The 15524-nt window shown below is 37.0% G+C and overlaps 2 protein-coding genes across 3 annotated transcripts in view; one reads left to right on the top strand and one right to left on the bottom strand.

Annotated features, from left to right (window-relative positions):
- Positions 1-11061, bottom strand: part of Rat1 (5'-3' exoribonuclease 2 Rat1) — a 39826-nt gene extending 28765 nt beyond the window's left edge. For both annotated transcript variants that reach the window (XM_034978074.2, XM_069504588.1), the window contains exons 1-5: positions 10869-11061; positions 10545-10784; positions 10117-10346; positions 9235-9341; positions 8379-8537 (exon numbers count right to left, since the gene is read on the bottom strand). In XM_034978074.2, the coding sequence (XP_034833965.1) occupies positions 8379-8537; positions 9235-9341; positions 10117-10346; positions 10545-10784; positions 10869-10943 (811 nt within the window). In that variant the 5' untranslated portion in view covers positions 10944-11061. The remainder of the gene's footprint in view (positions 1-8378; positions 8538-9234; positions 9342-10116; positions 10347-10544; positions 10785-10868) is intronic.
- Positions 11062-11261: 200 nt separating this feature from the next.
- Positions 11262-15524, top strand: part of mRRF2 (mitochondrial ribosome recycling factor 2) — a 14511-nt gene continuing 10248 nt past the window's right edge. The window contains 7 exon segments of the mRNA XM_034978082.2: positions 11262-11451; positions 11636-11764; positions 12062-12199; positions 12767-12955; positions 13912-14024; positions 14026-14424; positions 14875-14964. Of these exon segments, the coding sequence (XP_034833973.1) occupies positions 11307-11451; positions 11636-11764; positions 12062-12199; positions 12767-12955; positions 13912-14024; positions 14026-14424; positions 14875-14964 (1203 nt within the window). The 5' untranslated portion in view covers positions 11262-11306.

Genomic DNA, 15524 nt, shown 5'->3' with positions numbered 1-15524 from the left:
TTCCGAAAAAAAGATGGCCGCCATACAAATTTCATCGGCGTCCATCTCGGAGGGTATGAAAGATGGAAGAGTGGTTTCGTGGCAAGAGATGATCAGGGTCCAAAGGTCTACTCGATGGATGGAAAAAAAATTCAAAATGGCGGAATTTATTTTTTCATACAAAAATTTTTATTATTCAAAATGGCCATTATAGACCTCGAGAGCTGCTTTAGCAGCTCGAGCAGCGAGCAAAATACTAGTTATACTATATATAGCTCAATTACCACTCACTCACTGACTGACTCATTGACATAATTGTTCTCCTAGAAAGAGACAGAAAATGATATAATAATGTATGGGAGATATGTTCAGAAGTGGGATTCGAGTAGAGAAAAATTATGACATTTCAGAAAAACAAGATGGCGGCCGACCTGACTTTTGTAACTTTTTTGTTTTCCAACCGATTTTGTTTAAACTTGCAGTTATTTTAGATATTAGCAAACGATTTTTAGAAAAAGTGAAAAAAATTGGAAAAACAAGATGGCGGCCGAGATTTTCAAAAAATTCCCTCCTGTAAAATTTTGTATGAAACTTTTTTTTTTCACTTATGGTTTCATATAGAAGACAAAGATTGCTTTAGGGCAACATATGGAGGGAGCTGATGATTGAGGATTTCGGAGACGGGTGAAGGGCACGCTCGAGGTATTGAAGATAGGTGGGAGGTGCTCGACCAAATGTCATTCGAAACCTCATCCAATTGCCAAAAATTTAAAAAAAAATTCAAAATTCCGAAAAAAAGATGGCCGCCATACAAATTTCATCGGCGTCCATCTCGGAGGGTACGAAAGATGGAAGAGTGGTTTCTTGGCAAGAGATGATCAGGATCCGAAGGTCTACTCGATGGATTGAAAAAAAATTCAAAATGGCGGAATTTTTTTTTTTCATACAAAATTTTTTATTATTCAAAATGACGATTATAGACCTCGAGAGCTGCTTTAGCAGCTCGAGCAGCGAGCAAAATACTAGTTATACTATATATAGCTCAATTACCACTCACTCACTCACTCACTGACTCATTGACATAATTGTTCTCCTAGAAAGAGATAGAAAATGATATAATAATGTATGGGAGATATGTTCAGAAGTGGGATTCGAGTAGGGAAAAATTATGACATTTCAGAAAAACAAGATGGCGGCCGACCTGACTTTTGTAACTTTTTTGTTTTCCAACCGATTTTGTTACAACTTGCAACTATTGAAGATATTAGTAAACATGTTTTAGAAAAAGTGTAAAAAATTGGAAAAACAAGATGGCGGCCGAGATTTTCAAAAAATTTCCTCCTGTAAAATTTTGTATGAAACTTTTTTTTTTCAATCACGGTTTCATATAGAAGACAAAGATTCCTTTAGGGCAACATATGGAGGGAGCTGATGATTGAGGATTTCGGAGACGGGTGAAGGGCACGCTCAAGGTATTGAAGATAGGTGGGAGGTGCTCGACCAAATGTCATTCGAAACCTCATCCAATTGCCAAAAATTTGAAAAAAAATTTAAAATTCCGAAAAAAAGATGGCCGCCATACAAATTTCATCGGCGTCCATCTCGGAGGGTATCAAAGATGGAAGAGTGGTTTCTTTGCAAAAGATGATCAGGATCCAAAGGTCTACTCGATGGATTGAAAAAAAATTCAAAATGGCGGAATTTTTTTTTCATACAAAATTTTTTATTATTCAAAATGAAGATTATAGACCTCGAGAGCTGCTTTAGCAGCTCGAGCAGCGAGCAAAATACTAGTTATTATACTATATATAGCTCAATTACCACTCACTCACTGATTGACATAATTGTTCTCCTAGAAAGAGATAGAAAATGATATAATAATGTATGGGAGATATGTTCAGAAGTGGGATTCGAGTAGGGAAAAATTATGACATTTCAGAAAAACAAGATGGCGGCCGACCTGACTTTTGTAACTTTTTTGTTTTCCAACCGATTTCGTTTAAACTTGCAACAATTGAAGATATTAGTAAACGATTTTTAGAAAAAGTAAAAAAAATTGGAAAAACAAGATGGCGGCCGAGATTTTCAAAAAATTTCCTCCTGTAAAATTTTGTATGAAACTTATTTTTTTCACTTATGGTTTCATATAGAAGATAAAGATTCCTTTAGGGCAACAGATGGAGGTAGCTGATGATTGAGGATTTCGGAGACGGGTGAAGGGCACGCTCGAGGTATTGAAGATAGGTGGGAGGTGCTCGACCAAATGTCATTCGAAACCTCGTCCAATTGCCAAAAATTTGAAATTTTTTTTAAAATTCCGAAAAAAGATGGCCGCCATACAAATTTCATCGGCGTCCAGCTCGGAGGGCATGAAAGATGGAAGAGTGGTTTCTTGGCAAAAGATGATCAGGATCCGAAGGTCTATTTGATGACTTGAAAAAAAATTCAAAATGGCGGAATTTATTTTTTCCGCGGACTCACTCATTGACATAATTGTTCTCCTAGAAAGAGACAGAAAATGATATAATAATGTATGGGAGATATGTTCAGGAGTGGGATTCGAGTAGGGAAAAATTATGACATTTCAGAAAAACAAGATGGCGGCCGACCTGACTTTTGTAACTTTTTTGTTTTCCAACCGATTTTGTTTAAACTTGCAGCTCTTGCAGATATTAGCAAACGATTTTTAGAAAAAGTGAAAAAAATTGGAAAAACAAGATGGCGGCCGAGATTTTCAAAAAAATTTCTCCTGTAAAATTTTGTATGAAACTTTTTTTTTTCACTTATGGATTCATATAGAAGACAAAGATTCCTTTTGGGCAACATATGGAGAGAGCTGATGATTGAGGATTTCGGAGACGGGTGAAGGGCACGCTCGAGGTATTGAAGATAGGTGGGAGGTGCTCGACCAAATGTCATTCGAAACCTCATCCAATTGCCAAAAATTTGAAAAAAAATTCAAAATTCCGAAAAAAAGATGGCCGCCATACAAATTTCATCGGCGTCCATCTCGGAGGGTATGAAAGATGGAAGAGTGGTTTCTTGGCAAGAGATGATCAGGATCCGAAGGTCTATTCGATGACTTGAAAAAAAATTCAAAATGGCGGAATTTATTTTTTCATAGAAAATGTATGACTTTTTTAAAATTGTTCAAAGGGCCATTATAGACCTCGAGAGCTGCTTTAGCAGCTCGAGCAGCGAGCAAAATACTAGTTATTATACTATATATAGCTCAATTACCACTCACTCACTGATTGACATAATTGTTCTCCTAGAAAGAGATAGAAAATGATATAATAATGTATGGGAGATATGTTCAGAAGTGGGATTCGAGTAGGGAAAAATTATGACATTTCAGAAAAACAAGATGGCGGCCGACCTGACTTTTGTAACTTTTTTGTTTTCCAACCGATTTTGTTACAACTTGCAACTATTGAAGATATTAGTAAACAATTTTAAGAAAAAGTGTAAAAAATTGGAAAAACAAGATGGCGGCCGAGATTTTCAAAAAATTTCCTCCTGTAAAATTTTGTATGAAACTTTTTTTTTTCACTAATACTTTCGTACAGAAGACAAAGATTCCTTTAGGGCAACATATGGAGGGAGCTGATGATTGAGGATTTCGGAGACGGGTGAAGGGCACGCTCGAGGTATCGAAGATAGGTGAGAGGTGCTCGACCAAATGTCATTCGAAACCTCATCCAATTGCCAAAAATTTGATTTTTTTTTTTTAAATTCCGAAAAAAAGATGGCCGCCATACAAATTTCATCGGCGTCCATCTCGGAGGGTATGACAGATGGAAGAGTGGTTTCTTGGCAAGAGATGATCATGGTCCGAAGGTCTACTCGATGGATGGAAAAAAAAATTCAAAATGGCGGAATTTTTTTTTTCATACAAAAATTTTTATTATTCAAAATGGCGATTATAGACCTCGAGAGCTGCTTTAGCAGCTCGAGCAGCGAGCAAAATACTAGTTATACTATATATAGCTCAATTACCACTCACTCACTGATTGACATAATTGTTCTCCTAGAAAGAGATAGAAAATGATATAATAATGTATGGGAGATATGTTCAGAAGTGGGATTCGACTAGGGAAAAATTATGACATTTCAGAAAAACAAGATGGCGGCCGACCTGACTTTTGTAACTTTTTTGTTTTCCAACCGATTTTGTTACAACTTGCAACAATTGAAGATATTAGTAAACGGTTTTTAGAAAAAGTGAAAAAAATTTGAAAAACAAGATGGCGGCCGAGATTTTCAAAAAATTCCCTCCTGTAAAATTTTGTATGAAACTTTTTTTTTTCAATCACGGTTTCATATAGAAGACAAAGATTCCTTTAGGGCAACATATGGAGGGAGCTGATGATTGAGGATTTCGGAGACGGGTGAAGGGCACGCTTAGGGTATTGAAGATAGGTGGGAGGTGCTCGAGCAAATGTCATTCGAAACCTCATCCAATTGCCAAAAATTTGAAATTTTTTTTAAAATTCCGAAAAAAAGATGGCCGCCATACAAATTTCATCCGCGTCCATCTCGGAGGGTATGAAAGATGGAAGAGTGGTTTCTTGGCAAGAGATGATCAGGATCCGAAGGTCTACTCGATGGATTGAAAAAAAATTCAAAATGGCGGAATTTTTTTTTTCATACAAAATTTTTTATTATTCAAAATGACGATTATAGACCTCGAGAGCTGCTTTAGCAGCTCGAGCAGCGAGCAAAATACTAGTTATACTATATATAGCTCAATTACCACTCACTCACTGATTGACATAATTGTTCTCCTAGAAAGAGATAGAAAATGATATAATAATGTATGGGAGATATGTTCAGAAGTGGGATTCGACTAGGGAAAAATTATGACATTTCAGAAAAACAAGATGGCGGCCGACCTGACTTTTGTAACTTTTTTGTTTTCCAACCGATTTTGTTACAACTTGCAACAATTGAAGATATTAGTAAACGGTTTTTAGAAAAAGTGAAAAAAATTTGAAAAACAAGATGGCGGCCGAGATTTTCAAAAAATTCCCTCCTGTAAAATTTTGTATGAAACTTTTTTTTTTCACTTGTGGTTTCATATAGAAGACAAAGATTCCTTTAGGGCAACATATGGAGGGAGCTGATGATTGAGGATTTCGGAGACGGGTGAAGGGCACGCTTGAGGTATCGAAGATAGGTGGGAGGTGCTCGACCAAATGTCATTCGAAACCTCATCCAATTGCCAAAAATTTGGAAAAAAATTCAAAATTCCGAAAAAAAGATGGCCGCCATACAAATTTCATCCGCGTCAATCTCGGAGGGTATGAAAGATGGAAGAGTGGTTTCTTGGCAAGAGATGATCAGGATCCGAAGGTTTACTCGATGGATTGAAAAAAAATTCAAAATGGCGGAATTTTTTTTTTTCATACAAAATTTATGACTTTTTTAAAATTTTTCAAAATGGCGATTATAGACCTCGAGAGCTGCTTTAGCAGCTCGAGCAGCGAGCAAAATACTAGTTATACTATATATAGCTCAATTACCACTCACTCACTGATTGACATAATTGTTCTCCTAGAAAGAGATAGAAAATGATATAATAATGTATGGGAGATATGTTCAGAAGTGGGATTCGACTAGGGAAAAATTATGACATTTCAGAAAAACAAGATGGCGGCCGACCTGACTTTTGTAACTTTTTTGTTTTCCAACCGATTTTGTTACAACTTGCAACAATTGAAGATATTAGTAAACGGTTTTTAGAAAAAGTGAAAAAAATTTGAAAAACAAGATGGCGGCCGAGATTTTCAAAAAATTCCCTCCTGTAAAATTTTGTATGAAACTTTTTTTTTTCAATCACGGTTTCATATAGAAGACAAAGATTCCTTTAGGGCAACATATGGAGGGAGCTGATGATTGAGGATTTCGGAGACGGGTGAAGGGCACGCTTAGGGTATTGAAGATAGGTGGGAGGTGCTCGAGCAAATGTCATTCGAAACCTCATCCAATTGCCAAAAATTTGAAATTTTTTTTAAAATTCCGAAAAAAAGATGGCCGCCATACAAATTTCATCCGCGTCCATCTCGGAGGGTATGAAAGATGGAAGAGTGGTTTCTTGGCAAGAGATGATCAGGATCCGAAGGTCTACTCGATGGATTGAAAAAAAATTCAAAATGGCGGAATTTTTTTTTTCATACAAAATTTTTTATTATTCAAAATGACGATTATAGACCTCGAGAGCTGCTTTAGCAGCTCGAGCAGCGAGCAAAATACTAGTTATACTATATATAGCTCAATTACCACTCACTCACTGACTGACTCATTGACATAATTGTTCTCCTAGAAAGAGACAGAAAATGATATTATAATGTATGGGAGATATGTTCAGAAGTGGGATTCGAGTAGGGAAAAATTATGACATTTCAGAAAAACAAGATGGCGGCCGACCTGACTTTTGTAACTTTTTTGGTTTTCCAACCGATTTTGTTACAACTTGCAGCTCTTGTAGATGTTAGTAAACGATTTTTAGAAAATGTAAAAAAAATTGGAAAAACAAGATGGCGGCCGAGATTTTCAAAAAATTCCCTCCTGTAAAATTTTGTATGAAACTTTTTTTTTTCACTTATGGATTCATATAGAAGACAAAGATTCCTTTAGGGCAACATATGGAGGGAGCTGATGATTGAGGATTTCGGAGACGGGTGAAGGGCACGCTCGAGGTATCGAAGATAGGTGAGAGGTGCTCGACCAAATGTCATTCGAAACCTCATCCAATTGCCAAAAATTTGGAAAAAAAATCAAAATTCCGAAAAAAAGATGGCCGCCATACAAATTTTATCGGCGTCCATCTCGGAGGGTATGACAGATGGAAGAGTGGTTTCTTGGCAAGAGATGATCAGGGTCCGAAGGTCTACTCGTTGGATGGAAAAAAAATTCAAAATGGCGGAATTTATTTTTTCATACAAAATTTTTTATTATTCAAAATGGCCATTATAGACCTCGAGAGCTGCTTTAGCAGCTCGAGCAGCGAGCAAAATACTAGTTATACTATATATAGCTCAATTACCACTCACTCACTGATTGACATAATTGTTCTCCTAGAAAGAGACAGAAAATGATATAATAATGTATGGGAGATATGTTCAGAAGTGGGATTCGAGTAGGGAAAAATTATGACATTTCAGAAAAACAAGATGGCGGCCGACCTGACTTTTGTAACTTTTTTGTTTTCCAACCGATTTTGTTACAACTTGCAACAATTGAAGATATTAGTAAACAATTTTTAGAAAATGTGAAAAAAATTGGAAAAACAAGATGGCGGCCGAGATTTTCAAAAAATTTCCTCCTGTAAAATTTTGTATGAAACTTTTTTTTTTCACTTGTGGTTTCATATAGAAGACAATGATTCCTTAAGGGCAACATATGGAGGGAGCTGATGATTGAGGATTTCGGAGGCGGGTGAAGGGCACGCTCAAGGTATTGAAGATAGGTGGGAGGTGCTCGACCAAATGTCATTCGAAACGTCATCCAATTGCCAAAAATTTGAAAAAAAATTCAAAATTCCGAAAAAAAGATGGCCGCCATACAAATTTCATCGGCGTCCATCTCGGAGGGAATGACAGATGGAAGAGTGGTTTCTTGGCAAGAGATGATCAGGATCCGAAGGTCTACTCGATGGATGGAAAAAAAATTCAAAATGGCGGAATTTTTTTTTTCATACAAATTTTTTTTTTATTCAAAATGGCGATTATAGACCTCGAGAGCTGCTTTAGCAGCTCGAGCAGCGAGCAAAATACTAGTTCTATTCTATATAACTAGCTGACCCAGCGAACTTCGTACAGACTAACAGTCGATTCTTAATTATTTTTTTTAAATAGAGATAGCGAGCAAACGAGCAGGCGGGTCACCTGATGTTAAGAGAACCAAACATGCGTTGCCGGCCTTTTAGGAATTTGTTGGTTCGCCCCTTGAATAACCCCATGTTGTAATCTAATGGGAACACCGCCGAAGGGAGTTGATTCCACAGTTTGCATGTACATGGAAAAAGGATCTGGCACACGATAGTTGACGCCACTTGATGCTTAGCGTGACAAGACATGTTTCGACTTGCATTGTGCGGGTCTTTCTTTTGTTTTGTTTATAGTTTTGTGTGACACTGGGTAGCAATAACGTTTGTGTTTGCTGTATGAGGAGAAAAAATGTCTACAAAGAAGTTTAGATAGTAGTGCAATTTGGAATTATTTAATAGTATTTAATTGCTCCACAATCACCTAAAAATAGAATTAAATTTATGTATTAAAAATTAATAAGGTAAAAGATCCGTAAAATATCCGCCAAAAAGTAACGGATACGGACCTATTTTCTCCAGCGGATATCCACAGATACGGATATCCGGAACATCACTAATTAAAACTCACCCAACTGTCCACAAACGTCGCAAGGGCGTGGCTTGTTGGGCTTGAACTCTTCCCTGATAATGGTGAAGTTGGGCTCGTGCGTGGCCAGACCCAACATGATCAGATCGGCGTCCGCGCCGCACAGCACATGCTGCGTGTTTGGGTCGTGGTCTGGTTGCGCTGAAACAAAATAATACGGTATTTCACACCAATAAATCTAAAAATATGTATAAGCAAGATATATAAGCAATCGAAAAATGTTAATTTCAGTTCATAAAATTATATAATGAATTTAAATCAAGACAATAGAATAGAAATATTTTTATTTTATTCAAAATAAATAAACTTTTACAAATATTCAAATTGAGTGTTCTAAAATATCCATATAAAATTGGTGCAGTGTTGCCATGCTGGTATGCTGTTTCATTATTATATTTATCTAAATATATAAAAGGCTAACTGACTGACTGACTGATCTATCAACGCACAGCTCAAACAACTGGACGGATCGGGCTGAAATTCGGCATGCAGATAGCTATTATGACATAAGCATCCACTAAGAAAGGATTTTTGTAAAATCAACCCTTAAAGCGGTGAATTAGTGGGTAAATTTGTGTAGTCCATGGGGATGAAGTCGCAAGCATAAGCTAGTTTATTCAAATTTTCAAAACAAATTAAACTTAATTTTTTGGTTCCTTAAGTTTTGATATGTATTTATAACATGCATCCAATCCAATCCATCAGCCTGTTTGCGTCCACTGCTGGACATAGGCCTTTCCAAGAGCGCACCACCAAACACGGTCCTCCGCCTTCCTCATTCAACCGCTCCCCTAACATGCATGCACGCATGATTTTCTAAAAAACATTGCTAAATTACCTCTCTGCCTCCTAATATAGTCCATGATCTTATGTTCCCCCTCACCGGGTACATTAGCATCTGAGAGGATCACCTTGATTCCCTTCCACCCTGGGTCACTGTTCAACCTGCATGAAAATTAAAAGTCACAGCAGATTCACAAGATGTGTCAAATTTCAAGTCATGCAAAATTTTGTGACTTTTGGAAGCTTTTTTTGAATACTATAAATCTTCTATATATATATAAAAGGAAAAGGTGACTGACTGACTGACTGACTGACTGAATGACTGACTGACTGACTGATCTATCAACGCACAGCTCAGACTACTGGACGGATCGGGCTGAAATTTGGCATGCAGATAGGTATTATGACGTAGGCATCCGCTAAGAAAGGATTTTTGAAAATTCAACTCCTAAGGGGGTGAAATAGGGTATTGAAATTTTGTAGTACACGCGGACGAAGTGGCGAGCATAAGCTAGTAAAAACTAAAATGTTTCAATATGTGCTTTTTAAGGATTCCTCATGACTCGATAGAAAAATCTGAAAATATTTAGATTTTTCAGTTTTAATAAGAATTGGTACAGTATGCGGCTGAAGGTAATGTACATCAGCCTTTAGAATGAGATGTCTCTGTCGTTAAGACCAACAAAACGTAAAATAGATATGAGTGACAGAGACAACACTCTACAAAGCCGAAATGTCATTCTAAAGGTGATGTACATTACTTTCGGCCGCATACTGTAATTTCCTTTTTTATTATCAATGGCAATTGCTCTTTTTGCATTTTGCCATCTCTTTCTTAGTATACTGCAGTAAATAAATCTATCCTTTTCAAATTTTTGACTTGTTTCCGGCCACTTAATATTAAACAGTGCGAAAAAAATCCAGTGAGTAAAAATACCTGTCATGAATGTAGTAATGTAAGCATTTGCTCAGCCGATCCATAAAGGGTGTACCAGGTGTGATACAATTGGAGTCAAAGTGGGCTTCCTTGGGCCTCTCAGGGGGCAAATAGGCCCCTTTGGCCTGCAGCTCGGATCTGATGCGAGCCACCTCCTCAATCTTCTCCTGGGTTTCCTTAGATGCTCTGAATCTACGGGACCTTTGCTGGTTCATTTTTGCTCTGGGAGCCTGCAAAAGTATGTCAATTTTTGTAATTTAGATATGATTTATTCTAACAAGATTCTTGATCTTTTTGGAATAATACACATAATTTTTTTTAAAATATCAATAATTTATTCTTTAAATCAAAAAAATTATATCTATTGATGATCTATTTTTCTCCGAGAAAATTGGTAAATAACATTATATAAGAAAACATATACTCACTACTCCATCAATGGCCATGTACAATAGCTTCCTAGGTCTCACAATACGGAACAGCCTGTCAATGCACTCGAAGATAGCCACCATCATCTCATCCTCGTCCTTAGGCGGCGGTTTATCCTCAGGATGCGTACAGGGATGAATTATACCATTCATGTCCAAATATAGGTTGTCAAATTCTATCCCATTTGGATTCGGAAGAGACGAATCTACGTGTATAAGCTGGCCATCTACGTCGGTTGGCTAAAAAAGCATAAGAAACATGATTTTTCACTGAAACTGCAGATCCAAACACAAACATTTTTAGGTTAGGGTTAAGGTCTTTACCCTCTGTTCAATGCATTCGACAATAACACTCGGATATTTGCGGCTGAGCCAGCGAAAGAATGCTGGTACACCCATTTTAGCGAGTGTTTTATGTTAATTAATTTGTTTTAATTCAAATAAAAATATTATTTTGTCACGTATTCAACACAAACAAATCAACACAGGTGCCATTGTTGAAAGAGTGAAAGAGAAAGCGAAGTCTCAACTTCAGACTTCAGTTCAGTCCTCTTTGTCAATGGTCTATGTATTGGTAAACTTAGGCCAAGTTGAGATGAAAATCGAGAATGTGATGCGGCATTACCTGGCTTTACTGTTGACCAACATTGTAATATTATAAGATCTCTATGATGTTACATCTGTGTCCAGAGGTTGTTTGTCTGTGTGTGTCTATGGTGTTTGTTTTGAAAATTTGAACTTTTGTTGACATTTGAATTTGTGATGAAGAGCTTTTGTATCGTAAATTATTACAGAAAATTCTTGAAAAATGTGCAGATACGCAATTACTGCAGCGTGGAAAGAGGAAAAGAAAAAAATGACATCAATAAAATTCGAAATATCGGCATTTTAGCGCATATAGATGCAGGTTAGGTTAAGTTGTAATTTTTATGTAATATTTCCATTTTTCGTAATCCTAGAAATTAAATCTAGTTCAATATGTGTGGACGCCTAAATTTCTTTAAAAAGTTTAAAATCCACGTCAAGTTTTAAGTGATTTATGTTGTTTTACGACGAAATAGCAGACCGAACAAAGTGCTGTGACTTTTTAGGTAAAACTACAACGACAGAGCGTATGCTGTTTTACTCCGGCACTATTCGGTCCATGGGCGAGGTCCACCATGGCAACACAGTCACTGATTACATGGAGCAAGAGAGACAAAGGGGAATCACTATTACATGTATGTTAACTTTATAATAGCTGATGGCCCCGACTCGAACGCGTGGTTTTAGGATTTAAAAATCCCGTGGGAAATCTTCTATTTTCCGGGATAAAAAGTAGTCTATGTCACTCTTCAGGTCTTAAACGGTCCGGTCCATGCAAAAAATCATGTCGGACCATTGCGACGTGATTGATTGAAAAAAATTCTTTCACAAATTCTATTTCATTTCATTTATTTATTTGCATAGATTGGTGTACAATAGATGTTATACTTATGGGTACAGTAGCTACTAAATAAATTACTTCTTTCTTACAGCTGCAGCAGTATCATTCCCATGGCAAGGGTACCAGATCAATCTGATTGATACTCCAGGTCATATAGACTTCACTATGGAGGTGGAACAAAGTCTTGCAGTTCTGGATGGAGCTGTGGTTGTGTTAGATGGCTCTGCTGGTAAGTTGTATTAGGGATGGTGTGACAGTCGCCTTACATCCTTTTATCATCCAACCAGGTGTAGAAGCACTAACGTTTATTCATAAGTTTATGAATCCTCACATCCTTTTATCATCCAACGAAGTGTGGAAGCCCTATCATTTATTCATAAGTTTATGGATCCTTACATTTTTTTACCATTCAACCAGGTGTAGCCCAAAAGTTTATTCATAAGTTTATGAATCCTTACATTCTTTTATCATCCAACCAGGTGTAGAAGCCCAAATGTCTATTCATAAGGCTATGAATCCTTATATTCTTTTATCATCTAACCAGGTGTAGAAGTCCTAACGTTTATTCATAAGTTTATGAATCCTTTTATCATCCAACCAGGTGTAGAAGCGCAAATGTTTATTCTTAAGTTTATGAATCCTTACATTTTTTTATCATCCAACCAGGTGTAGAAGCCCTAACGTTTGTTCATAAGTTTATGAATCCTCACATCCTTTTATCATCCAACCAGGTGTAGAAGCCCTAACGTTTGTTCATAAGTTTATGAATCCTTACATTCTTTTATCATCCAACCAGGTGTAGAAGCCCAAACGTTAACAGTATGGCGTCAAGCGAATGGGTACAAAGTGCCTCGTATCTTGTACCTCAACAAAATGGATCGTAGTGACTCGGACGCCAGAGCATGCGCGCGCTCGGTGGAGGACAAACTACGCGTCACTCCATTGCTGCTGCATGAGCCTATATATCACGAGGGGAAGCTGATTGGTAAGACATTTGAAGCGAAGCTTCTTAATGAATGTTGAGATGGCCTAACGAAAATTGACTAACAAACAGAAAGCACGGTGGGATCTGACAGACACTCCCGCACTTGTGTCCCACTTTGTACCACCAAATAGATTCATAAATCGCTAGTTCCGGATGTTATTTGTATGCCACTGGACAATAAGTCACAATTAGCTACTCAATTATATTACGATCTAGCCTAATGTATGACTAATAAGTAATTTTATTTTAACCTAAACTTATAAATTATCTTATATACTAAGAAATTCACAGTGATGTGTAAACTTTATATGGGTCTACCGTCTAAACTATTATTACACATTTGTTTTGTTATAAGTTTCCATTCTGTCATTTAAAAAAGAGTGCCAACAAGCTAGTCATTATATCCTCTGTAACGTGAATGTCTGGCGGAGATAGTTTCAAAGCGATAAGGCCGCCAAATTGTACTACTATTTGTTTTTGTGTAATCTTTTACTTTTGTGTTTCTTTTTATGATGCTCTACAATCCATACTAATATTATAAATGCGAAAGTGTGTCTGTCTGTCTGTCTGCTAGCTTTTCACGGCCCAACCGTTCAAACGATTTTGATGAAATTTGGTTCAGAGATAGCTTGCATCCCGGGGAAGGACATAAGCTACTTTTTATCCCGTAAAATTAAAGAGTTCCCGTGGGATTTTAAAAAACCTAAATCCTCACAGACAAAGTCGCGGGCAACATCTACTAAAGCATATTTTTCAATTATCAATTTCAAGCTATAGCTAATCGAGATGTTACAAATTCTGTATATCTGAAACTTTAATACATGCCTGATTGTTTAGGTATTTAGCAAGTTTATTGACTAAGTTAATGGCATGGTTAAAGACTTAAAAGTTTAACTAGAACCATCCATAAACCAAAAACAGAGATTGCAGTCATGCTATTTCTAATATTATTACAGGTCTTACAGACCTGATAACATTAGAAGACATTATCTGGACGAAAGGCAGAGGACAGCATTATATAAAACGGAAACTCTCTGAAAAAACCGACGGAAAAAAAATGGGAGTCAACCTTAAACGAGCATCGAAAAATCATAGACACACTCTCCTCTCTAGACGACAAACTCGCAGACAGAATTATACAGCAGGAGTCACTGGATAATTTGGATTATACAGACATTATACAAGCTGTACGGAGATGTACAGTAAATATGAGTTTATTTCCCATTTTGTGTGGGAGTTCGTATAAGAATATTGGGGTGCAAACGTTGATAGATGGGGTTATTTCGTATTTACCCTCTCCCGTGGAAAGGAGTGGGGTTTTTAGGGGTTTTGGGTCAGATTTGTCCGCGAGGGCGTTTAAGGTGCAACACGACGACCAGAGAGGGGTGCTGACGTTTTTGAGGGTGTATAGTGGAGAGATAACTAAGGGACAGAAGATCTATAACTTGGTGAGGGACAAGAGTGAGCAGGTCAGTGTGTTTTTGTCTCTCTCACTCTACAAATCTGCCAATACATACTAATAATATAAATGCGAAAGTGTGTCTGTCTGCTAGCTTTTCACAGCTCAATAAATAAATAAATAAAATAGCCTTTATTCTCTAATACAATAGTTATACATCTTAATTCTTATATTATTAACTAACCGTATTACTAATTTCTTATTTCCTATTATTTAATTATCCTATCCTACATAATTTATTCTAAAAAATTGGTAACACCAATTTACAGATCAGGTTTGTCCTCTTTGGACATAGGCCTCCTCTAGACTTCTCCATTTTTTCCTATCTAACACCAATAGTTTATCCGATTTTAATAAAAAGCTATAATAAAAATAAAAAAAAACAAAAAAAAAAAAAGATTCCGACGAATTGAGAACCTCCTCCTTTTTTTGAAGTCGGTTAAAAAAGAAATATGTTTAGACAGGGTTACTGTACGTGGCGCTAGCGGACGAGTACCGGCCCGTGGAGAGAGTCGCCGGCGGGAACATTGCCGTCGTCAGCGCGCTCAAGGTAACCCATCTCTTTTTTTTTTTTTTTGTTCTTCTGGCTTTACACAGATTAGCCAATGTCAGGTTTGTTAAACCCATCTCTACATAGTAGTGATGTAACAAATGTCATATTTTGGACAATGCTAATATCTGCTGCCAACATTCGCGAATGCGAATGCGAATATTCAGTTTTTTTTCAAATTTGGCGCCATTTGTCTATGACTTGGCGGCAGTCCCGTTAGAACCATAGAGATATAAAGAGTTTTTTTTTTTTGTTTTTTTTAAAGGATATTAGCCATGTTAAATGACTAATATTCCCCTTTCCTCTCCAACTAAGCGTCAGGCTTGTGCTAGGAGTAGGTACGACAATAGTGCAACGGGCGGGGTTTGAACCGTCGACCTTTCGGTTTTCAGTCCACTCCTTTACCGGTTGAGCTATTGAGGCTCTAAAGTTGCCCTAATGTTCTATAGAAAATAGCGGATCGGAAACTAGCTCAAGCTTTTCGAAATTTTCATAAGTGTGTAAGAGACAACACTACATTTCAACATAACTATAAAAACAGTGTTTGGGCACAATCCGCC

The sequence above is a fragment of the Maniola hyperantus genome, chromosome 18, assembly GCF_902806685.2.
Source record: "Maniola hyperantus chromosome 18, iAphHyp1.2, whole genome shotgun sequence".
Taxonomy (NCBI): domain Eukaryota; kingdom Metazoa; phylum Arthropoda; class Insecta; order Lepidoptera; family Nymphalidae; genus Maniola; species Maniola hyperantus.
Note: the sequence above shows the minus strand (reverse complement) of the source record. Positions and strands in the feature narration are given on the sequence as shown.